Here is a 24,122-nt window from a genome sequence, read left to right on the forward strand (position 1 = left end):
CATGTAGTGCACATGGGGCCAGCTGCATCTGGGCAAGAAGTCCATGGAGGACTGCACCCCTTGACCAGTTTGGAGCTGCCCTGGGCATAGTGTACAGTGTTCAGATATGTGGGGTTGGGCAATGCATGAGAGCAGAGCGGACAGGCAAGAGGTCTCTGGTGTGTGGTAGCCAGTGAACTGGCTGGATGAGGGCAGAGCTGGACAGCTGCCCACCGTACAGATCCTCCTACTTGTAGTCCTTAGCTTTTGACTTCTGGATCCCTGCCTTTAGCTCTGGACAGGGCTGTTCTTAAAGCCCCTGGGGGACAACAGCTAGAGCAGCATGCTTCATCCAGTGGCACATCTCACCATGAGCACATGCCCTTGCTGCTGCCCCAGCTGCATTTGCCATCCCAAGATTCTCAGTGCAGCACATTGCTGGCTGAGGGGCACAGCAATGTGCTCACTCTACCATGACGGAGATGTGGCCATTCCTGGGATGCAGCTTATGGGAGCTCTCTGGATTCCTCACCCAGGTGTCCAAGTCTGCTCAGCAAGCCATGGCCAGCTCTAGAACATCAGAGCTGGCTAAAGCGAAACAGGTGCCTCCCAAGTATCTGCCAGTCCGGGATGCTGAATGGCCAGTGTCAAAAGCAGCTAAGCACACCTCTGCGACTCCTAGGACTGTGGAGCTGTCGAAGCCTTCCAAGAGGTATGTGCTCCCCTTGGAGGGCTTGCAGGGGCCATGAAGGGAAGAGGTGACAGGCTGTCCAGTGGTGGCAGACGTGCACAGAAAGTTTGTCTTGCCCATCTTTCCTGTGCTTCATTGGCTGGTTCTAGGACCATGTCATATCAAACCTGAGTCAATTCTGTAGAAACTCCATAGCTCGTTGCACTGTTGAACAGCTGCCAGTCCATCTCAGAGGTGCATTCATTTCTGTACTGGAAGAAGGGGGTTTTGTGTGTGTGTGAGAGAGAGAAGTGCTTTGAGATGGAAAGTGTGATCTATAAAGAAGAACATAGGAAGCCACCATAAAATGAGTGACTTTGGCACGCTAGTTAACAGTGAAAAAAAAGTTAAGTGAATGCTTCCCACAATGCCCCCATCTCTTTATTTTGTCAAATATAGTTGAGTTTTAATAATCTCTTGCAATGCATCACAGGTCACAAGGGAATGTTCTGAGGTATATTTTGCAATAATGATGACTGCTTAATACCATGGGAATGCCCAAGAGCATCCACTGTGAAATCCCAGCTGGAAGATGAGGGGAGGCTGCTGGGGGTTTGTACAGAATATAAGGCATGCGGTCTGGTGAGGTTCCCCTGAGAGTGTAAGGTATAATTGTTTTAGCTCTATTTTCAGAACCTAGTCTCCAGTTGTTAAAATAATTAGGCAGTTTCCAGAACTCTCTCAGCTCCAGTTCATACCTTTAACTTGTCTCTTTCTCTGTTTTTTTGTCATTCCAGGCCCCCTATGAATGTTGCTCAGTTCAATCCAGATGCTTTTACAGTAAAGGAGTCTGCCAAGAAGGCATTTTGTTCCAGTCGAATTCTAGAGCTCGCCCGCCCCATTGAACGCTGAACCTTTGGACTCCACATGGCACTACCCTTCCTTAACCCCTAAGAGACTTGTGGCTTTCCCACAAGTTGATCCCTTCCCCAGTGTGTTTGATTATAGGCTGTAGGTAGAATGTAGACTTGGCAGGAGGGTAGGTGAACAAAAACGAGGGAAAACTCCTCTCGCAGCTCAACTGCTGCTTTTAAACCCTTCCCAAATCCCCAATAAAACTGTGCGCAAAATAAGATCAGAGTAACTTTTTGCATTATTAGGGCTGTGGTAAGTTCCTCTATAAGAAGCATCTTTTCTTCTCGCACCTGCTGAGCAACGTTCCTGGATCTACCTACTTCATTGTCACTTAATTCACTACTTTCACAACTTCATTCAGTTTAGTCATTTTGTCCAGTGGTGTATTCAAATAGAAATTTTTCAAATGAGTTTCTAGGTAAATCAGACTTGGTGCAGGGAGTCTAAGGATAAGAGGGCTTTAAATGTGGGGTTGGCGGTGGGAATCAGGACTTCAGTAGTGCGCACAGTAGCTCTGCTCCTGTGCTTTGCAACGCAATGGGTGCATCTCCATGTGTGGTGGACTGTGTAGTTGTTACTGCGCCATCATTTAGTATTTGCTGAAGCAAGTACTAAATGACTGCATAGTAACCAGTGTTACTGTGCTGTCCTGTTGCTTCATGGTTATTTTTAGCTGCTACTGTGCAGTAACGTCAGCATCAAAGTTCATGCCCGGCGATGCTACGTCACTGTAGCAACGAGCTACAACTCAGTAGCTTGTTGCTACAGGAATGAAGCATCTTGTGTAGACACCCCCTCTGTGGTGATGTGAAGAAGCATCCTAGATCTGTAATGACCAACTCAGTCTCCCATGAAAGGGATGGTATTCAGCATACTGTAAGCGAATAAATATCCAGCACTCATGCTGGCAGCCAGTCTGCATCCTTTCTGAGATGGGGAAGGAATGGCTTTGTCTGCCAGTGAGGAATAGCTGGGATTCCACTGCTGCGTGCCCCAGAGCAAGGTTTATGTTGCAGTGAGGCCTTTGGCTTTATCACAGCATTAAGTCTCCATTCTTGTGGCTGACATCTGAAAGCTTACACAGGCTCTTGCCATAGCACCAGGTTAACACAATGTGTATGAGCCTTTATGAATGTCATCAGCATAACTGTCACATCTCAGCTGGGATTGGACTCAGCTAAACAAAAGAGATAGCAGCAAGGTCATACACAATTGCTTTCCATTTTTGACAAGGGACATACATGGGCTCAGAGCAGCAGAAAGGAGGCCGTCTCCCACCTCAATGGATATCCTAGCTTCTAAACAAGAGCAAGGGGCCACTCCCAGCCATACTCTCTGCCCAGGCTCCTTCCCTCTCCAGATACTTCTATCAAGCCTGTTGCTCCTTTCAAGAGGCTGCCGGTCATTTTCCCCATGCCTTCCCTTTGGCTGATGTGGAAGGAGCCATTCCCTGGTCCTCTCTGACCCTGGGTTCCCTGTAGGGTCTCTTACCCCTTTGTCAGATTTCTCTGAGCAGAGGAACTTGGACATCCCCTTCCCCACCTCTGGGACTCTTCAGAGAGTCCTGGTCTCTGTTTCTGAGGAAGAGCCAGCCTGCCCATTTGGTCACAAAGCCCATACATATATATAACAGGTCAGAAGAAAAGACCGTAAAGAAAAAGTTAACCCTAAAGCTAACACACAGAAACAAACGTCTCAACGTGTTTTTTGCAAATGGAACTGAAGGAACCAATACTCTAATTCTTCCAGTCCTTGGAGATGGACAGTGATTATTTTAAAGAAGGGTGGGTTCAAAGTGAAGAAAGGCACTGAACTATCATAGTGAATGCCATGGGCCATGGATGGAAAAAGCAAGGCTGTAGTGGTGAGAACCAGGTACTCTGATATCTAGTCTTCATAAAACTGTGACAAGACATGCACATGTGAACAGGACACACACATGGTCAGTTCAACTAAAATATTCTTACTTTATTAACGCATCAGAAAAAATAGTCCTTTTCATTCCATGATACCTAATAGACTCATTTAAGACAAATTCAAGGGCTCTCAGCATGATTTATATGTGGTGTATTCACTCAGTTCTCCATTACAGCAGTGTTAGATTCCTGTCCACAGTGTAGCCCAAGGTCACTCTCAGAGCACAGCTGGTGTTCTGAGAGCTGGGAGCCGAGCATGCTCAGTCCAGCACGAAGTTTGCATCTGGGGATCATCAGAAAAGGAAATATTTTTTCTTTCTCTAACTCTGCCCTTTCTTGGTTAGCTTTGCTAGGAGCTCCGGGCAAGGTCAGGAACTCCACTCTGCTGCTCTAGTCAGCAGAGTGTGTAGCTATTCTCCTTTGAGCTATCGTGTGATACATTTCAAAAGCTGCATAATGTTTGAGATAATTATTCTTTCCTGGTTATGTACACATTAAATAAAAAATAATAATGTTAAATAGCAAGATGTAACTTTGGCCCGTTAAATCTATTGTGAAAAGAAATTCCCCAGTTCTTTGCTAAAAGCCAAATTCCTGATTCCTGGTTGTCTCCAGTGAGGGGTCTGCTGGCTAGTCTCTGACTGAGCCGCACTCGGAGGGGAGCCCTTCAGATCTTCTCCATTCTGCAAGACGCTGCTTGAACCATTTCTAGGGAAAACAGAAATGCATGAGGGTGAATGTGCTGCTGAAACAGGGAATGAAGCACTCAGCAACTCTCTTCAAGTGCACTCAGTCTGTTCCATTTCAGTTACTCACAGAATAACATTTCCAAATGTTACTTAAGTGATTTAGGAGCCCAAAGTTTACCAAATATCAGTGAGAGTGAGACTCCTAAACCAGTGAAGTGATTTGGAAAATTTTACCTGTAGTCTTACACACTGGCTTTTAAAAGAATGAGTCAGTCAGTGGCAGTAGGATCTGGTTTTCCAGCAGCCTTATCTCACAGCAGTGAGATCTCTCATTTGATGGGAGAAACAGAGAGAGAGAATGAAAGATGTTATTTTGATGCAGCATGGTGCAACAAAGCGGTGCAACTGTGTGCTGCTAGCCAGAGTGTAAATGAGAGACTGGGCAGTAAGGCATGTACAGCATAAATGAATATAAATCTTTGGATGTGTAAAGCATGAACGAATGCTTGTAAGGACAGGGACTGCAGCCTGCACACTGCCAGAGTGCTAAGGGAAGGGAGCAGTGTTTGCGATTCTCTGAGCAGGATAATGGTGCTTGGTCAATAATAATGAGTTCTTGTGTGTGTGCTTAGAAAAGGAAAGGCTGCAGTCATTAGTGTCACTACACTAATACTTCACTTTCAATTTGTTCAAGAAAGTGACCTTTTTTTTCTTTTTTTTTTTTTTTTACAAATGTCCTTTTTTATAGGAGTATTTCTGGTTTAGGTGAAGACAAGGCAGACTGCCCAGGGAAGAGTAGTCTGCTTTTTATTTTTGTTAGTGGTTCTATGTCGAATCAACACTTCATAAAAGAAGAAGCAACAGTTTTGTAAGCCACTGTGCATCTCAAATGGTCCACTGCATGGCATTGCCTCTTGTCATTATCTGCATGATCCTTTCAGCCAGGAAAAGAGCGCTACCAAGACTGAACCGAGGCACCTCAGTTTGTTCTGTGAGGGCGTCTTTGATTGAAATCAGCATGGAGAGAATCTGATGTGATTTGCTTTTTGCTCAGCTTTTCCAGAGCAGCCTGGAACAAGCAGGGTAGTGCAGTATTGGTCACAACAGCAAGCAAGCCCTCCCCATCATAGTATTACTTTCCTTCATCAGTGATGGTTCTTATTTCCACTGCATTCAGGGTAAGATGAAGGGGGAGAAAACTTGCAGAGAACAAACAAGACAGCACAGTAAAGGGGATGGATAGCATGCTAGCATCCCTTATACATTTAGAAAGGGCAGGTTGGGGTGAGGGGGGAGTGTGTCTCATTGCAGCTTTTTCACTAACTGCAGCATTACTCCTGATTTACAGTAAAGTAAATGAGATCAGAATTGGGAACATTCAATTTCACATCCTGGCCATTGGCTACAACATTTCTTCTGGGCTGGCTATTACATATATTCAGCCTCAGGAATTTGCAGGAAGAAAACTGCTGAGTGGGAAGGGAGGAGTGGGTGCTGAGCTGTTCCTTCCTCTGCATATACTTCAGCCTGTGCTATGTGATCCATGTCAGGGCTTGTGGCCCCCAATTGCTGTACTAGCCAAGTGCCTCCCAAGATGTTAAGAATGGAAATTATCAAGCACAATCTCCCTTCCCCAGTTTGTGTGAGGAACAGGTTGATCAGTGTGCTGAGGCTTTGTCTGTGAATGGGTGGATGTGTGTGTGTGTGGACTGCAGAGCCCCAGGGTGATGTGTCTGCAATAAGACCTGTGGGTGCTGAACAGACAGGCTGCTATAAGGTGCTCAGGCTGCAGCCATCTTGGGGATGACAGCATCCCTTGATATAATGAGCTGTATTAATGCACCTTAAAGTTCAACAGTGCACTGATCACTGTGGGGCCAGGTCTGTGTTATAGGATGAGGAAACACCTCCAGGCTGTCACAAGGGAAAAGGGGTGACACTGGCTGCTCTGGCTGTGTGGGTACCCAGGAAGGCAGAGTAATTCAGAAGGACCACTCAGACCTGGAGGGCAGGACTTTCTCTTTGTTTAACTTCTCCCAGTCATACTGGAAGGGACCCCGGGGCCCATCTGGTCTGGGCTTCAACCTCGGCTCAGTGCTGGAGGCTCTAGAGGAATGTGTGCTGCAGCAACTCGTGTGGTGTGTGGTGGGATGAAATATCCTTTCAGACTGCAGCAGGTGCCAAGTGCTTTGGGGAGAGGAGTGAATCTCACCGGGCAGCTGCCCCTGTGGTCGGCCCCTCCTCACAGATGCAGCTGCTTTTCCACCACTGAACTACTGTTCAGTTGTGTTCCCTGCTTCTCATTGTCCTCAGAAGCCATTTCCTCAGGCCAGGAAAACACTACATCATAATGCACTTCCATTATTTTTATTTCAGGCACATTGCTGCTTAATTTGCCCTGCAATCCCTGGTGCTAATGTATGTACTCCTGCAGGGAATGAAGGAATCAGAGCTGGCAGTGCCCAAGGTAATCCACCAATGACCGTGTGTGTGTGTACATCTGAGTGCGTGTGACTGCACACATACAGACCCCCATGGGCAGTCTGCAGTTCATACCCCCAGTAAAGACCCTGACAGAAGTTTGGCAGTTTGAAATGGATTCCAGGACATCTTTGACCCATTTCAGCAAGTCCAAAAAAGCCCAGAGAAAATTCAAAGGATGTTCATGAGCTGATTTAAGGGGACAGAAATGTGGAGGTGGAGTGCTGACCTAGCAGCAAGCTGAGGCTGGGTGAGGTGAGATTTCAGAGGATTGTTATAAACTGTAATGGCCTGGATAAGGATTGCAGAGGCAGGGATGCAGGGCTGCTACTGGGAAACTCATTAACAGAGGAGCAGTGATGGCTGAGATTGGGTTGCCAGCAATAGCCTGGAGGGGAAGTGACCCCTCTTCAGTCTCACCAGGAGAAAGAGAGGCTTGAAAAACAGGGGGAGAAAGCAAGCAAGTGAACAAGATAGACAGACAAACCAGGTGCTAGCATGAGAGAGAAAAGGAGAAAGGCGAAAAAGCTTGTGGGTTGGGAAGGGGCAGCTCTGGAGTGGTAGGGAAGGGCGAGGGCATTATGGAAGTATGTGTTGAGGCTGTGGGTGAGCTGTTGTCTCTGGGGTGGGTAGGGAAGGGTGTGGTAAGGGAAGGGAGAAGGGCAAGGCTGGAGCAACATGATGGATTATGGTAGAGAGGGACAGTGGGGGCTTATTGGTGCCTGAGGTGCAAGGTAGAGGTCACAGGGGTGTGGGATGGGTGTAAGGTTGTGGGCTTTTGAGGCTATGGGGCTTGGGTCAGTAGGGTGAAGGGAGGTGGGGAACCTGAGGGGAGTTGCAGGAGTGGGGTTTTGGGGTGAGATTAGAGGGCAGTGTGCCATGGGGTGCAGGGCTCTTGCCAAGTGGGGTTAGGGGAATACGGAAGTGGGGGCAGTGTGAGGAGCAGGTTATGGGGTGCACCGGTGAGTTTGAGATTGCAGAAGGGGGCAGGCTACGATGGTGTTTGGGTTAAGAGGTGTGGAGAGCAGCAGGGGACTGCAGAAAGCTGTGGAATCAGGAGCAGGTCATGGAGTTTGCAAGTTGTGAGCATGGGGTGAAGCAAGGAAACGTGTTATGGGCTGTGTGCTGGGGGCCAGGCTTATAGGGCTAATGAGGCTACGAGAGTTTGAAGGTGGGGGACAGGGTTATGTGCGGGGGTGGGGTTTTAGGTGCTATGGGGCAGGACGGTGGGGGCTGGCAGGCAGGGCTGTATGGCCCAGACTGGGGTTGCTCACTCACCAGAGTCTCTTCCTCAGACAGGCCTGTCTCAGCGGCAATGAGGCACAGGGTGGTGGGGTCAGGATGTTTGTTCACCTTGCTGAAGTTGTACTCCAGGATTTCCAGCTGCTCTGCTGTGAGGTCCTGCGGCTGCTCTGTGGCCATTTCCTCTCCGTGCAGGGCAAGGGGCTGAGGAAAAAGGCCAGTGGGAGAGAGGGGTTACTGCCTGCACCCCAGGCAGGCGGCACGGCTAGGTGTCCTTGTCCTCTCCTGGGCTGCTGGAGATGTCAGGGCGGAGGCCCCGCTCAGTTCCTGACACACAGCTCCAGCCTTGAGTTTCCTGGCTGGCTCTGATTAGCAGCCGCCAGAGCATCTGCAGCCAGTGGAGCCGAGCTGCGGTTCAGCGAATGCTGCATCTGGTCTGAGCACAGCTCTGCCTGGATGGCTGGGGCTCCAGTGGACACATTCATAAACCAGGGCAGCCTTGGGCTGGCAGCTGTCCCAAGCTCAGCCAGCCAGTTTAAGTGAATGAGATTTTTAAAGCGCAGTCTCTTTGGAACCGCCCCAGGAAAACCCTGCCGAGAGGGGAGGGGAGAACCAGCTGCTAGAGGCATTTGAAAGAGGTGAGCCTCCCTCCAAATACACAAAACCTAGCTGATGGGGGAATTCTTGGGGAAAGCATACAGCAGCCTTCCTAAGGAAATACTCAGCCCAATCCTCTGAAAACCTGTCTGAGACACCACTTTGTGGAATAGCCTGTTCTTCCCTGGGCTATTACTGGGGCCCGAACACTGTCTCCTCAGCTGTGAAATCCCTTGAACTGAAGAAGTAAGAACACAAGTGATGCCAGACTCAATCAGCCCACAGGCCCTTCTACCCCAGGATCCTGTGTCTCATGGTGGCACAGAATGGAGGCTAAGGGGGAGAATGATTATGCCTGGCCTGTCCAGGTGGATCTCCACCATGCCCCTCTTCCCTTACAGCTTTCAGCATTTAGAGGCTGGGGGAGGCCTAATCTGGAGCTGAAGCCCTTAGTGTCATGTTTCATACATCCTGATGGATCTGTCCTGAGTGAAGTGGTCTAATACCCTTTTGAATCTGTTTAAACTGTTGGCCTCCACAACATCATGTGGCAGTGAGTTCCACAAGTTAATGACATGCGGTGTGAAAAAGAAGTAGCTCCTTCATCTGATCTCTGTAGCAGACTTCTAATTGTCTACATGGATCCAGCTGCTGGAGAGAGCAGAACAACATGGCCAGCACTGAATACAATTGCACAGCAGGGCACAGCTGAAATCCCCCTGGCGCAACCAGGAGACACCAACCTCAGTGTGGCAGTGACAAAGGGAACCAGGCAGCATGGTGGCTAGCTACTATGGTGCCATGAGTGATCTAAAAACCCAGGAGGAGGCTGCAGACAGAGCCCCTGTCTGTGCTGTGCTGCCCTCCACATGGCTAAGCTCTTTTGCTGCATTTAAAAGGGGTGTTGCTGTCCACACCAGTGTTTAGGTCTTGGCATCATCCAGTGGTGATGTGACGCGACTGTGCTGTTAGGGAGAATTGCCCATCAGGGAGAATGTCCCAAGCTTTGTTGCTACTTGCTGAGGTATCAGAAAGGTGCAAGTGTACTTTTGCTTGGTGCTTTTTTCCCCTGCTCTCCTTTTTAAACCTTAGGAGATGCTTGGCTTGAGATCTTGTAGGATGGCAGTGCTGGGAAGTGATTTATGGCATGGGATGTGTTTAAGAGAAGCTTATTAATCATCCAGGAGAAGCCTGGTGCAAAGCCCATTGAGATCATGTGAGGCTTTCCAAACTCAGCATAAGTTTGTGTGGAGGCAGGAGACAGGAGAAAGGAGGAGCTCTATGCATATGCATGGGGGGAGCTCTATACATTGTGTGGGGGGAGCAGGAGGCCAGGGACTACACTGGGTGGTGCCTCTGTGTGTACTGTGGGGGCTTCTTATGTGAGGAAGTACTGGGGGAGCTGATGTCACAATTCCCATGGGGTGGGGAGCCCATCTACCTTAGTGTGAATGGGTTATGGGAGGGAAGGGGCCTGTGGCAGAAGTGGGCTCTGCACATGCAGTGCACTAGCTGGAGTTTGGTGGAAAGGCAGTAGTGTGAGAGAGATTTTGGAGGTGGGAAGCAGAAGACAGGGTGGGGGATGGGGTGGGGGAGAATTTTTGTGGGAAGGCAGGAGATACAAGGATACCCTATAGTCCCAACAGGTACATTTCCCCGTTCAGCTCACTCCCAAAGAACAGTCAGACCTAAACAGAAGGGAATGCAGCCCTCTAGGAAGGCGCTAAACTGACAGGCAGATTTCCTGGACCTCAGGTGGAAGCAATGAAATGTGTTACCCAGGGAACTTTCCAAGGCATGTGCATCTTGATAGCCCCACTGTGACCCTAATGGGTCCTGCTGGACTCATGTGCAGGCAAAACCTGACTTTTCCATTCATGCCTTCAGTTTTCACTGCTAAGGAATTGCTATGAAAACATTTTGGCATATTTCTCATCCTCAGGCTGAGCTAGATGCAATGTCAGGGTTGCAACGTGTTTATCAGAGATTGGCAGAGCTCTGACAAACACAACACACATTTATTTGCAAGATCATAAAAAGCAAAGGGAAATGTCTACCTAATTCTCCACCCTTGAACCACAGAACGCATTTCTGTATTCTCACATGTTTCTGTTATGCTCTTATACCCAGGCCCTAAGACATCAGTAGGACAGAGGTGCCTAGCACCTTTGAGGATCTGGGCTGCGGTCCTTGTTCTGCCTTTCATATATGTCTAGATTTGCTGTTACAGCCAACGGGGAGTTTGAGGTCTTGAAGGAGTGCAGTGCCAGTTACAAAGGAGCATCTGAAAGGTGTGAGACACACCTTGTGGTAAGAATCTCACCTTGGGCCCTTGGAGGACTCCGCAAGTATTAGGAAATATAGGTTCAAGAAGGGAAGAGAGGGGCTATACTGCATTAAATTGTGGTGGCTTTGCTCAGGAATCCTGAGTCTTGGTTTTGCACACAAACTCTGACCCCTACCTAGAGCTGACTTCTCCCCAGAGATGGGGTAGTCATGCCCATCATGCCTCCTTGATCCTTGGGGGTCCCATGGAATGACTGAGTGAAGTTTAGGGTCTTGTAAATGGAGCAGTGCATCCTCAAGGGGAAGGGTAGTTAATAATTCAGAATGGGTGAAGGAAGGGTCAGTCAGACTCTTACAAATCACTTAGATTAGGGTTTCCCCCCCCGGTAGCTAGCATTTCTCCCAAATACAAAACCCAGAGTTCCCAAGGGCCACAAATGGGGAAGAACGATGTGCCCAGGAGAGCAGGGGCTGTGCAGCTTAAGTCTTTGTAGCCTTTAGAGTGGCTACAGCATTAACAGGGGCCTATAACCATGCAAGGGTTCTCTAGACTTGGGGTTGGCAACATACAGCCTATAAGCCAGATCTGGCCCACAGAGCCATTTTATCTGGTTCACAGAACTGGAGGGTCTCTGGTGGTGTTTTGGCAGCAGGGGGCTTCTGCATGGGGCTTCAATGGCAGGGGACTTTGCCTGGATGGCAGAATAAAGCAGCAGCAGTACTAAGGAGGGAAGGGACGGTAACATAGGTGCAGCTCAGGCTGCAATGGCATGGGCCAGGCTGGATCTTGTATTCAGAGCTAAGCTCCATTAAAGCAGTCCCCTGCTCCAAAACCCTGCCAAGTCCTGCTCCATGACTGACACAATGACCTGAATGACAGTATGTGTGCTTGTGCTGTCCATGGATGTGGTGCTGTGGAGGTAGAAACTCAGTCATTCCTGAACTTTCTAAAAACCCACCATGCAATTAAGATCTGGTTCTAAGTAGTTATAAATGGCAGAAAGTTGTGAGATCAGCATCACTCCTCATGCCATTCCTTATAACTGGCTCTTGCTGGGAATGTTGGCCTTTTTAGTGGACCTTAAAATGTGACCCACAGAATCTCTGTTTTCTTTTCCCAGAGGGCTTGCTACAAACCACCAGGGCCACAAACCTCCAGATCTATTCTCTCAAGAGTCAGGCCCACATTTTCACAAGGGACATGGTCAAAAATCTCATTCTCAACCAGCACTTGGGTGCCAGAGCCTTGCTGCCAGCCAGTGGGACTTGGGCCTACTACCAAAGCATTTCTGAAAGTGGGAATAAGGTTCTTGAGTTACGTAGGTGCTTTTAAAAACATTACCCCTCTTCTTAGCGTACCTGTGCAGTACAGCCACAGGTGCGATTGCTGGAAGGATAAACTCGCACTGGTTTTAATCATCGGGTGCGTGGACTGCTAGCAGAGCAGTGACAGGATTAGCCACACAAGCATTTGCCTGGCTTTCTGACATGAGGATGGCTCAAAGCCTATGCTACTCTCCATACTGAAAGCTAGCTAATTTACAACTAACCACACAAAGTGGCAGACAGACCCTGAATGCATTCTGAACTCTGTCCTCACAACAAACATTATGGACATGCTCATTGGCACAGCTTCTACTGAAAACTGCATTTGCTAGTAAAATAACCATTTGGCAATATGGAAAGTGGTTCCAAATAGGCCTGTGTGCTGGTTGTGCAATGTTCGATAATGAATTACTCATTTGCTAAGCACTGGCTGTGATACGTGATGTTTAAACACACAGCTGCTTTCATGTGCCTGTGACAGTCATCGCCCACATCCCTCCAGGGATGCGCCATGGTGTGACCACTTTGTTAATCCTTGGTCGGAAACAAAGACCTGGGTGAACAAACAACTTGCTTATTTCTGCCTTTTCAAGCAATCTTTGCAACCTAACGTCATTACTTGCAAAAACTCAGGAACTGCCCCACCCTACCCTGCTGTTTTGTAGTCACATACATGCACGCATACAATACACTAACAGTGCGTGTCACTAACAGTGACATGCAGAGCTAGAGACATGATTTCACAAGCATTTTCCAGACACAGGAAAGACAGCATCCTATACAGTGTGACTGTTGGGCTTTTTGCACAGTGTGACTGTTAAGCTTTTTGCACAGGGTTCCCACCACCTGCAAACCCCTGTGACACATGCCGAGTGCTCAGCAGGCACACAGACTGACTTGGGCAGGAGAAATGTTGTGCCCAATGACCCAGACCCAGCTTCTTGAAATCAGGGATTTAGCATGGGATTTAAGCAGCAGAATAAACCACCTCTGAGTGGATTGATGGATAGGGATGCACACATGGGGACAGGAAGGCACTGAGCACAGGCCAGGCTGGAATATAGGCTGGACACCTTCTGCATGTTCATAGGGACAGTGCACACTTGGGAGAAGTGCTGGTGGTCTGAAGACATCTTGTTGCCATGGGAAAGCCTTCAATACTCCATGTATCAAGTGCTGGAGGCCAGAGCCCCAGCCCCTGCACAGCCCCTTCACACAGCACAGACAGCTCCAAGGCTATTTTAATTGTCCCCTTGGTGTCTCCATTGGTGTGGAAGGATCACTGGGCGATGTGGGTGGTGGCTGGCTCTACACCATCTCCCCTCCACAGCTCCCTTTGTAAGGGTCCAGCAGGGGAAGGAGGCTGCTTTATATTGTATCACAGGTGAATTTGGCCTCCCCAGGCTGCCTGGATATAGTGTTGGAAAACCAAAGCAACATTTTTCTTCCCATCTCCCCAGGCAGTGAAGTGATATCTCCTGTCTATCTGTCCTTGTACCCCCACTGCTATAGTCCCTGACCCCCCACAATATTTAACGTGTTTTCCTCACAATACCCTTTTGAGGCCGACTAATGCTATAAGCCCATTTCACAGATGGGAAATGAGGCACCGAGTAGACTAATTGACTTGCTCAAGGCCACACAGGGAGCCTGTGGCAGAGAAGGGAACCAATCTGAAGTCTTCTGAGTTCCAAACTAACCCTTGCCCTTGCACCATCTTTCCTCCACCTCCTGTCCTGGATCCTTCTGTTTTATGGCCTCTGTAACCCCCTTCCCACATAACCATCGCTTTGACCACCCTGTCTTCATCTGCATCTGTTCTCCTCTTGCTTTGGAATTCTCCAGCTCTGTAAAGAGGCTGCAGGGAAGATCCTATGGACAGGAAGGTAGTGTACCATGAAGATATGCCAGGACCTCCCTTCCCCATGTGCTTGCCATTTGCTTAGTTGGGTTGTGTCACTGTTCCCCAGTATCCGGCTGGGCCAGTCTGGGAACACAGTAGGCAGCTGGACAGGGCAGGTCTTATGAGTCTGTCAGCTATGAGCATGCATTGGGCAAGCTGGTGATGTGTATGATATGTGCTGGCCACCAGCTCATGCCTCCCTCAACGCTTTCACCCTCTTTCCTCCCACGGCCCCTGCCCTTCTCTCCCTCCCAAAACATGGATGCCTTTTTATCTGCTTCCTCCACGTCTCTTCTCAGGCCACACCCTGTCCCCTCCCCAGCCTGAGTCACCTCCTGCTCTGTGTTCAGGTCTCATCTGTAACAACCCTGCTGATCAGCACTAATCTGCCTCTGTCACAGCTTTCCCACTGTTCCCAGACTGGGTCTTGTGTCATACACTGAATGCATTGTTCAGGCAGAGATGAGTCCCAGCATCTGGGCCTTGGGGAAAGTCTGGATCTATGTAACCTGGGCCCACTTCATGTGTTTCTGTCTGATTTTGACTGAAGTCCCATTATGCAGGGTCTGTGCTGCCATTTTATTTTTTACAATGCTGGGCCTGCAGATGATGCTCAGTAAATATGGAATTCTTTAAAATGTGTTCATTCTAAATACAGTGATTTGCATATGGGGTTCAAGTCATGCATATTAATATCATCATTTCATCTTTATGGCCATTTATTTTCCTTTAACAATCTCCAGTGAATTATGGGCTCCTGAGGCAGTTCATTATGGAAGGCAATTTCTGTGGAAAAGGATTACCCTTACATCAGCTGACGGCCCAGGGTTCCCCAGGGCTGTGACTTTTGTTCATTGTTTGTTACTGGTCTGAAAGGCACATGGGGAGAGGCTCTTACCACATCCCCCGAACTAATAGGGTTGCTCTTTGGAGACATGCCATAATCACAGGGTCAGTGCTCACATGTCTGTCTCTTGCCCTGTTGCTGGGCAGAATCCTTGTGCATGGTGGATGTGGCTTCTTAGAGGATTTTCTGAAATTCTCCCACGATTGCTTTAGGGTGGACATGGCTCCGTCAGCACCAGGAGTGGAGGAATGCTTGTGCAGGCTGCTGTCAGGTCTGTGCTCTCGCCCCCTGGTCAAGGCTGTGCTGTGACATTGTGCTTCATGTAGTTTAAGAGATTATGGACACTCAACCAGTATCGTTAAGACGCCCTCAAATTTGGCCAAGTGCTTGAAGTTAGCATTCTCTATAACGTGTAGTCCCAAGTGGGGTGGAGAATGGGAATACATGGCTTGCATTGACACATATCATGGTGGATTTGGGAGCTTTGCTGATCATCTGTGATGTATCCAGTCTAAGCTTATTGTAACACATGGTTCGCACCCTCCACTATATCCTGCCTCTGCAGCCCAGATGGTTGATGGTGCAGTCAACACCATCCATAGTGAAAAAAACCCATTGGAAAAAAAGGGCTTTTTTTTGTTGTAGTTGTTCTTCTTTGTTTTAGAAGCTGTGATCAGGTCAGAGTAACAGGAGTATTTCACCAATAAGGAACAAACAATTCAGCAATAAAGGGTATTTGTATAAGTATGGAACGCAGCACTTCAGAGACTACAGAAACCATGTCTCCAACATAGGCAGGCCAGAGAGCACTCACCAGGATCTGGATCTATGGACTCCAGTGGGACTGCACTGATTGACACCAACTGAGAATCTGGGCCACTTGATTCCCAGGTAGTGATGCCAATTGCCAAGTCACCTGAGCTGACGAGCAGGTCTTCAGTGTCCTCTTAGTCTTTATTTGATAAATACCTCCTGCTTTTACTGAGAGCTTGCCTTTCTGAAGGGTGAGTGGAAAAGGAATAAGATGCCCATAGCTGGCCTCATGGGGATTTCTCTCATGCAGTTATGTATCCACATTAGGGCACAATGGGGCAGTTAGTGTCACAAGAAAAAATTCTGTCTCAACAAGGTGAAACATTTCTATTTGTCTTTGCAATGGAGGCCATGTGTCGAGAGCCACTTTGTATTGGCTGAGTACCCACACTTCAGCCCTGGGAGCTGCACATGTGCTGAGAAAAGGCACTCAGCATTAATGAGATGTGGGCCTTTGATTTTCAGCTGTCCCTGTACCAGACTGATTTACTAATGTGGGATTTGACACTGGTCTGGAAGCCATTTCACAGTGCAAAAGCCCCCCCGCCCCACCATGCACACACCAGCTTATAAAGCTAGATTTGCACAGGGACCTGGCTAACCTTACCCTGTCTTGGCTGGCAGGGCAGCACTAAATTCAGTGCACTTCTCTCAGGCAGGTAGTTTATAAGAATTCTGCTAGCACAGGTGAGCTCTGCCCTATAGCAGCATTTAGTTCTACCCAGGGCTTCTGGTAGAGAGAAGGCAGCTTTCTGTGTTCAGAAATGTGCCAAAGTGACTAGAGTTTTGTAACAAGGACAAACAGCTTCCAATTATTGAGGCTTTAAAAACAAACAACAGGCCAATCCCTAGGGGTTTGAATAAACCAAGCCCCCAGTAGCAGCAATGAGGCTTTCAAGTAAGCCCCATGTACCTTGGTATTTGGATTTACACTGCTTCCGTGGAGTCATTTATGGGCCACTATTTATCTGCTTATCTGGACTGGTGTAGGATCTGAACGCCTTGCAGCCTTTAACCTGTTCCAACAGCTGGATGCGGAGCAGGGGGTGGAGAGCAGAGCATCAGCAGCACAGGACAGTGGGTGGTGTGGCAGCCACCGCATGTGAGCTCCCTCCCACCATGTCTGGGTGGGTGGGTGGTTCCTGTACAGCCCACAGAGGGGATCCAATGCCCTTGCACCCCTGGTTCTGTTCCTGGGAGGCAGCAACATGGGATGGTGGGTGGCAGCGCTCCATCCCTACCCGCCCACATGTACCCCCTAGGGCCTTCCCAAGTACCCCTGGGGGTACATGTACGCCCAGTTGACAACCCCTGCAATACACCATAGACTTGTTGTTACTCTAAATTGCAATTCAATCCCCCAACCCCTGGAACCCAACAGTGAATGTCTGTTGGGTCCAGGGGGTTGCGGTAACTCATGGCACTTCTTGCAAAGCACCGTGAGTTACAGTAACCCTCAGACTGAGCTCCCTCCACTCCCATCCCCCACCCGCCCCATTCTAAAGACAGAGCTGGGAGCAGGCCTGGGCTGTATCAGCACAACCCTACTCCCAGCTCACACTGACACAAGTTAATGAAAGCGCTGTGCTTTGGAGCACCTCCATCTGAACCCTCATTACCCTCATATCTTGGGTTTGGGCCCCTTTAAAGTACTCTGCAACCGTGCTCTTGATAAGGGCATGGCTGTAGAGTACTTTCAGTGGCTGATCATGAGACAAAATGTCACTTATGGCAGTGCCCCTGCATCCAGGTCTCCTGTGTCCCAGGGCAATGCAATAAACACTGGGACTAACCTCCTCCCTCTTCTGGTGTTTCTGTGCTCTCACCAATAAAATACTGTGAATGAACCAGAACTTGGGAGACTTTACTCTCAGCTATGCCTCCCTCAGGCTTTAAAAGAGTTACAAAGAACGCACACACCAGACAGGATGAAGGTATTCTGCAAGGTCTTAAGGAACACACTTAGGTGATGCCCTTATTCCCAGCAATCTAGGGAGGCCGTGTTACGGAGGGTGCACATTTCTTCTTAGGCACTCTCCACCCCAGGGCCTCTGCTTTCCACAGCTAGAATTAAGTTGGAGCAAAACAAGTTGGTGTGCCAGGAGTCATGGGTAGGCACAATAGGCTTTTATTTTTAATTGTAGTAAAGCTCTTCCCACCATTTCACCCTTTTGCACTAAAAGACAGTTTGATGCTCTTAACTAAGCTCTGAGCTTTTATCTAAGAGATGAAAGTGAAAATAAAGCAATCATTCCTTTCCCCTAAAGCATATGCAAACAATCCCATCTCAGGCCATCATTCCCACCTTTCCTCTCCCTCCCTCAGTGCTCTCTCTACCACAAGAGCTTATTACTCTTGTTTCCAAATACACTCATGTCAGCAGATCATTACCTACCTGACAACAATCGCTCTTTCACAGAGCACTTCAAAGTCTGGCCTCTTCAGGATAGGGCTGTGTACAGTACTCACATTCACCAGCAGGCTTGTTTTGTTGTCCTGCCCCACTTTTGAATAGAAACCCAACACCAGTTGATCCTTCCTTCCCAGGGAGCACAGCTCTGAGCACCGTGTTCGCTCAGCAGCTTCTGAAGTGCTGGCAGTGGCCTTGACACAGCATGGTACTGGGATCAAACCCAGCAGCACGAGTGTGTTTCCTAAGAAAAGAAGGCTGAGCAAGTCCTGGGTTCTCTATTCAAAGCAGGAGAGAGCCAGGCTTTGCAATGAATGCTAATGCTGCATGCAGACTCTGTCTTAACACATTGTGGGTGCTGCTATCATCATCATGCGTGAGAGTGCTTTTTCTTGAGACTATTTCTTTTAAATAAACGTTTGAAAGGTTTTGACAGAGTGGGGTTCCCTTTCCACCTGTCTGCAGTCACATTGATAAGATTTACCTAATGATTGCCATAGGATTGAATGAAGAAATAAAGCCTGCAGAGCCTGATTTCCAACAGAGCTACATATTTTCAACTCGCAGTGAAAAATCAGATCCCGATGGTCCTGACTTTGAAAAGCACCAGTGTGGGTCTGACTCCCACCGAGTCACAGATGAAACTCCCTGAGTGAACAGTTAGGCTGAAGCTGGCTGCTTTAGAAACTGCCACCCTTAAATCATCTCTCATCTCAAAGACAACTTCAAGCTATAGTTCTAAACCTGCCAACACACATTATTCATTTCAGGTACATGAGTTGTCCCTACAAAGTCATTTAGTGTAGTACTGTCATGCAGCTCTGTTCCTGTGACTATACAGAGAATTGCAGACAGATGAATGATAGCTGTAAGAGGTAGGAAAGACCTGTTGGGGCTTAGTCTCCCTTTGAAGGGTTGTCCCTTATAGTAGTGTTTCTCAATCCCTGGGTCACCACCCAAAAGTGGGTCGTGAATAAACTTTAAAAATGGATCAGTAAACTTTAAAAATGGATTCTCCTTTAAAAGAGAAAAACATGGAGTTTCAACCTGTAAGAGGCTGCTTGGGGCACCCCATGCCACATTTCCCCCTTCCCCCTCTGCCTATCTCCCCACTGGAGGGTGGGACTGGTTGGGAGTGCGAGGCACTGGGTCAGGATTCATCAACAATATTTACAAATGGGTCCTGGTAGAGAAAAGTTTGAGAACCAGGATAGGACACTCAAGAAAGACACCTGGTTCTCTGAAACCTGTTTGACTTAGTTAGTTTCCTGGCAACTATTAGCTTTTTATGTAGTGCCAGACTGTCCTGCTATCTACTAGATATTGCTAAAGGCTCTTTCTGCAAGGGATAACACTGTATTTTCATTTAAATCCAAGAGAGCTGTAGTTTCCCACCTGATGGTCCTTCACAATAAGCATTCATCTGTTTCGTTGCCCATTTCCTACAAAAAGGTTAATTCTGAACTCGATGAGCTACCTAGCAAGCAGCTGCTGTTCCAGAAAATAAACAACGCCTGCTTCCTCAGCTTGTTGATTTGGGTTTATAGATGCACTATCGGCTTGGCTGTTCTCTCTGTAAATATTTACTGGTGCTACGGCCCCTTGGAAAGCCTCTCAACGTTTAGTCTCTGATAGTATTTTATAGTTTGTTGATTTACAAACTGACTATTACCTGCTTCTGGGCTCCATCTCATTTACTTCCCTGTTCTCTGCTCTTCAAACACAACCTTTCAACTGCCAGTGGATTATGTTATGACTGGATGTTTAAATGGTTATTTTTAGATCTTACCTGTTTCCTGCTCCTGAGAGAACCAGAACAACACTCATCAAAGCCCTTCCACAACAAGTTTGTCAAACGGACCCCTAGCATGCAAATTCCCTTTCTCTGCTCAATAAAGGTGCATGAAATAGGGCTCAGTTTGGTGCCCTGTCCTTGGGCTGAATTGTACTTCACTCTGTAAGCAGTCCTATTGAAACTGTTTACTGCTGGGTTTTGATAGCAATGCAATTTTGATATGCACACAGTTAAGTATTATTCATTGGAAAAAGGGTGGCCCAGTCTGGCCCCATGATAAACAAGCCAGATTTGTCAGTGAACACATAAACCCCTAAAAAGTGACATGTAAACTGGTCTCCATCCAATTTCAGCATGTCAATACCTTTCAGAAAATATCTGCTGAAGGTAGACTAAATAATGTTCTGAGGCTACGAGCAGTAAGTAGAGCAAACTCCCCATATTTTAACCTCCCAGTATAAATGCAAACCCCTGATATAGCCTGGCCCCTTTCTCTCAGTAGCACTATGCAGAGTGACATGTACTGATCCTTTGCCCCCAATTCTTCTGCATCCCTCACTGACAGAGCATCAGTGGAGAAGTATTTGGTCGTCCCTGGGCTCAGCCTGAATCCCCTGCATTCAGATATTGAGCTTTGCACTCACCTGGAGCTGTGAGTGATCTGGTCCTTAAAAAGCACAGGTCCCGTGAGACTGATGAAGTAGCTGTGCAAGCCAACGACTCTGATAACACACTTATTTGTATGTACGTGCGTGTGACAAAGCAGGTACCTGAAAAACCTGCAGCACAGGCAGTCTGAAAATCACTGTAGCTGGCTGGATGTTCAGTCACTCTCTCTGGTGGTAATTCAGGTTTGGCATTCAACTCACTTCGACAGACACATCCCAAGATGCAGCTAATATCTTTGTTTTCCTGCTTATGATCACCTTTTCTCTGAAAATACACCCAAACTGCCGGTACTGTAGATCAGATGAGAGACGTGTGAGCAGCGTGGCTTGTAGTCAGACGTTGCCACAGTTCAAAGAGCAGGCTGTTGATTTTGTGCATTTCCTCTGGCAGCGTGCCATGGTGAGTGTCATTCTGACGGTTGCCTAATTAATGAGCGGTTGCTTCCTTTATGGACGGAATGTGCACATGCCACGTGCACCACGAGGGTGGGGATGGTGCAACCCTGCCTTCACAACAAAAGCTACTCAATCTATTTTTTGTTTTTGCAGTACGTCCCAACACCTTGGCAAGGCTCTGGATCGTGCTGCAATGGTAATTCTGACCCCAGGGTGTGTGCATGTGTGATCTTCTTCTGCTTGCATTCTGCACTCCATTGTACTGGGCAGTAGGTATCCCTTCCCCAGTGCCCCTGTGTGGGCCAACTGAGGTAGTTAGGTAGGGGATGGTTAGAAGCCTGGCACTGCCCTCTGCAATAACAGGCTGGTCCATGCAGCTGAGTCAGCCGAAGGGCCTTTGCAGGCAGCATGGATTAGCAGTTGATTGTTACTATGAGTGCTGGGCCTCTGGCAGGAATCCATAACTGAGATGATCTATCCATTTATCAGGTCAGATTAGACAATCACAACCTATCTAGGACTTCTGTGAACTCCCCTGGAGACAGGAGAAAGCAGGGAGTAGATTTTACCTCCAAAACAATGCCACCCAGGACTGTGTCTGGTGGGACGCATTTGCAATGCTGTGTCTTTCAGCACAGTCATGAGGAAGAAGCCATCTAACCCCTAGCACCTCTTGGGAGGAGAGAATGATTCATTGGTTGGACCTTTTGAAAACAATGACTGTTCTAGGAAAAACAGTGGAACCAAGCTTCAAGAGAAGATGCAAAAGAGAAAACTTTTGTGTCCACTTTCCCCTTTGAAAAGCCCACAGCCATTAAAGCTACTGGATGGAGCAAGGTTGCAGTTTTCCAGTTGAGTTCTAGACTGAGAAGTGGCCCAATTTGGGTGCTTCCTGAGTCTGGGCAACAGTATGCTGAGTGCCTAGTCTGAAATGTTTTGGCACCTGGAGCTCTCAGGGGCTTCTGCTGGGATCAAGGGTACTTAACCCTTCTGAAAACACTGGCCAAGACATCTCAAGGTATTAACAGGAGTGTCACTTGCAAATCAAGGGAAGTGATTCTTCTGCTGTATTCATCACTGGTGAAACCTCCTCTGGACTACTGCGTCTAGTTTTGGGTCCCTCACTTCAAGAAGGATATGGACAGTTTAGAAAGAGTCTAGCATAGAAAAACAAAAGTGATCAGGGGACTGGGAGACCAGACCTATGAGGAAAAGCTGAAAGACCTAGGGTTATTTAGTCTGGAGGAGAGAAAACGGGTGATTTCATAACAGTCTTCAAATATTGTGCAGTGATTATAGGGAGGATGGAGATAGTGTGGCAGAGCACCTTTGGTGCCTGACACTTGAAGGGTTAGAATAAACAGCAGACCAGCCTGCAGGTGGCTACTTTCCCAATCAGGAGTCACATGGCCAGCAGGAGGCTGCCTGATTGGGAGGAGGGCCCAGATGTTAGACACAAGAGCAGGCTTTGAGCAATAGGGCCAGCAGTTTGCTGCAAGCATCCGGAGGGGGAACATTGCCTGGCTGGAGCTGCTGCTCTCATAGCATCTTGGCGGTATAGGGCAGGAACTACGGGGATGGCAGGAGGTTCCTGGTCCTGAGGCATGACCTAAAACTACACCCTGCTAGGGATGGATGGTGTGCTGGGGCTGCCTGTGTTGGGTTGGTCCCTAGGAAATGCCACACCAGTTGCCTCCCTAGTGAAAGGCGAGTATTGGGTGCCTTATAGCCTGACCCCCAACAACCTGGTGGGTAACCCCAGAGTAGGGACAGGCAGGGGTCCAGGCATTATCATCAGGCCTGAGACGCAAGGGGTGTAAGGCCCTGAGGCCTCCAGTGAGGGGGCAGAGGAGTGGCCCCAATGAGGGGATTCATTCATAGATTATAGAGTTGGAAGGGATCCAATGGATCTTCATGTCCGACCCCCTGCCCCTGGCAGGAAAGAGGACCAAGGTCAGATGACCCCAGCTAGGTGATCATCAAGCCTCCTCTTGAAGACCTCCAAGTTAGGTGACAGCACCACCTCTCTTGGAAGCCCTTTCCAGACTAAGGCCACCCCCATTGTAAAAAATTTCTTCCTAATGTCTAACCTAAATCTACTCTCCACTAGTTTGCGCCCATTATTCCTAGTTACTCCCTGAAGCACTCTGGTAAACAGCGCATCCCCAACTGGCTGCTGTCCTCCCCTGATTAACGTATAGGCAGCCACAAGGTCACCCCTCAGCTGTCTTTTGTATAGGCTGAAAAGATCCAGATCTTTCAACCTCTCCTCGTAGGGTCTTTCACGGAGACCACTAATCATGCGGGTGGCCCTCCTTTGAACCCTTTCCAGATCCTCTGTGTCCCTCTTGAAGTGTGGTGCCCAAAACTGGACACAGTACTCCAACTGCAGCCTGCCTAGTGCTGCATAGAGGGGGAGCATCACCTCCCTCGATCTGTTGGTTACACATCTGCTAATACACGACTAGGTGCTTTTGGCTTTTGGCTTATTGGCTTTGTTGATGGCCTCATTGCACTGCTGGTTCATGTTCATCTTGGAGTCAACTATGACTCCAAGATCTCTCTCAGCCTGTGAACTGCTGAGGAGGACATCCCCCCAACCTGTAGGTGTGCTGGGGATTCCTCCTTCCTATATGGTGTACCTTACACTTATCTTTGTTGAACTGCAATATAATGAAAAGTAATAGGCTGCACAGAGTAAGGTCCATATGGGGACCTGAAGGACTGTGCAGAGAAAGCATAGAGTAGGGTCTGCATAGGTGGGCCTAGAGGGCTGCTCAGGGGCATGCAGTGTAAGCTCCAAGCAGGGCATGAAGGACTATGCATAGGCTGGCCCCAGTAGTTCAATGAGTGAGCCCCAGTGGGGGGTGTGAGTTTAGGCCCCAGTGAGGGGGCATGCGTAATGGCCAAGGTAAGTTTATGGACACCTATGGCCAAATTTGGGCCGAAGGCCAAGTGGTACAGTTCAGTAAGGGAGCTGGGGGAAGTTTGATTTTTGGATGCCATCTGCAAGGCATGGGGCATGGTATAGGGAAGATTGGAGCTGTATACACTGCCCTTTGGCATCAGGGCATAAAATGGGCAGCCTCCTGCATTATTACATCTTTCTTTATACATCAAGTCACGGCAGGTGAGACAGGGCAGACTGCCCTAGGCAGTTGGACAAACTGGCTTTGTGCGTGGCCTCAG

General features: G+C 48.3%; 2 protein-coding genes across 4 annotated transcripts in view; one reads left to right on the plus strand and one right to left on the minus strand.

Moving 5' to 3' along the window:
* The window catches only part of SPMAP2L (sperm microtubule associated protein 2 like), a 42,241-nt gene extending 39,051 nt beyond the window's left edge, over positions 1 to 3,190 (plus strand). The window contains exons 10-11 of the mRNA XM_090034528.1: positions 516 to 691; positions 1,447 to 3,190. Coding sequence (XP_089890654.1) covers positions 516 to 691; positions 1,447 to 1,561 — 291 coding nt within the window. The 3' untranslated portion in view covers positions 1,562 to 3,190. The remainder of the gene's footprint in view (positions 1 to 515; positions 692 to 1,446) is intronic.
* Positions 3,191 to 3,531: 341 nt separating this feature from the next.
* On the minus strand, positions 3,532 to 20,901 carry HOPX (HOP homeobox). 3 transcript variants are annotated; one of them, XM_090036884.1, is made up of 3 exons: positions 20,514 to 20,901; positions 7,929 to 8,096; positions 3,532 to 4,188 (listed from the first exon to the last, which is right to left on the minus strand). In XM_090036884.1, the coding sequence occupies exons 2-3, from the start codon at positions 8,070 to 8,072 to the stop codon at positions 4,111 to 4,113; spliced, it is 222 nt and encodes a 73-aa protein (XP_089893010.1). In that variant the 5' UTR covers positions 8,073 to 8,096; positions 20,514 to 20,901; the 3' UTR covers positions 3,532 to 4,110. The 3 variants fall into 3 exon arrangements, with proteins under 3 accessions (XP_089893010.1, XP_089893012.1, XP_089893011.1); XM_090036886.1 differs by having other exon boundaries at positions 20,796 to 20,847; XM_090036885.1 differs by lacking the exon at positions 20,514 to 20,901 and adding an exon at positions 18,060 to 18,150.
* Positions 20,902 to 24,122: the final 3,221 nt, after the last annotated feature.

This window comes from Crocodylus siamensis, chromosome 2 (assembly GCF_052110815.1).
Source record: "Crocodylus siamensis isolate JL-2025a chromosome 2, ASM5211081v1, whole genome shotgun sequence".
NCBI classification, from domain to species: domain Eukaryota; kingdom Metazoa; phylum Chordata; order Crocodylia; family Crocodylidae; genus Crocodylus; species Crocodylus siamensis.

Bases quoted from the DNA above. Each gene is read 5' to 3' on its own strand.
- HOPX (XM_090036884.1), bottom strand. From the start codon at position 8,072: ATGGCCACAGAGCAGCCGCAGGACCTCACAGCAGAGCAGCTGGAAATC. The intron at 4,189-7,928 runs GTGAGTGAGCAA...TGTTTTCCCTAG, and splicing joins TGTCTGAGGAAGAGACTCTG to AAATGGTTCAAGCAGCGTCT.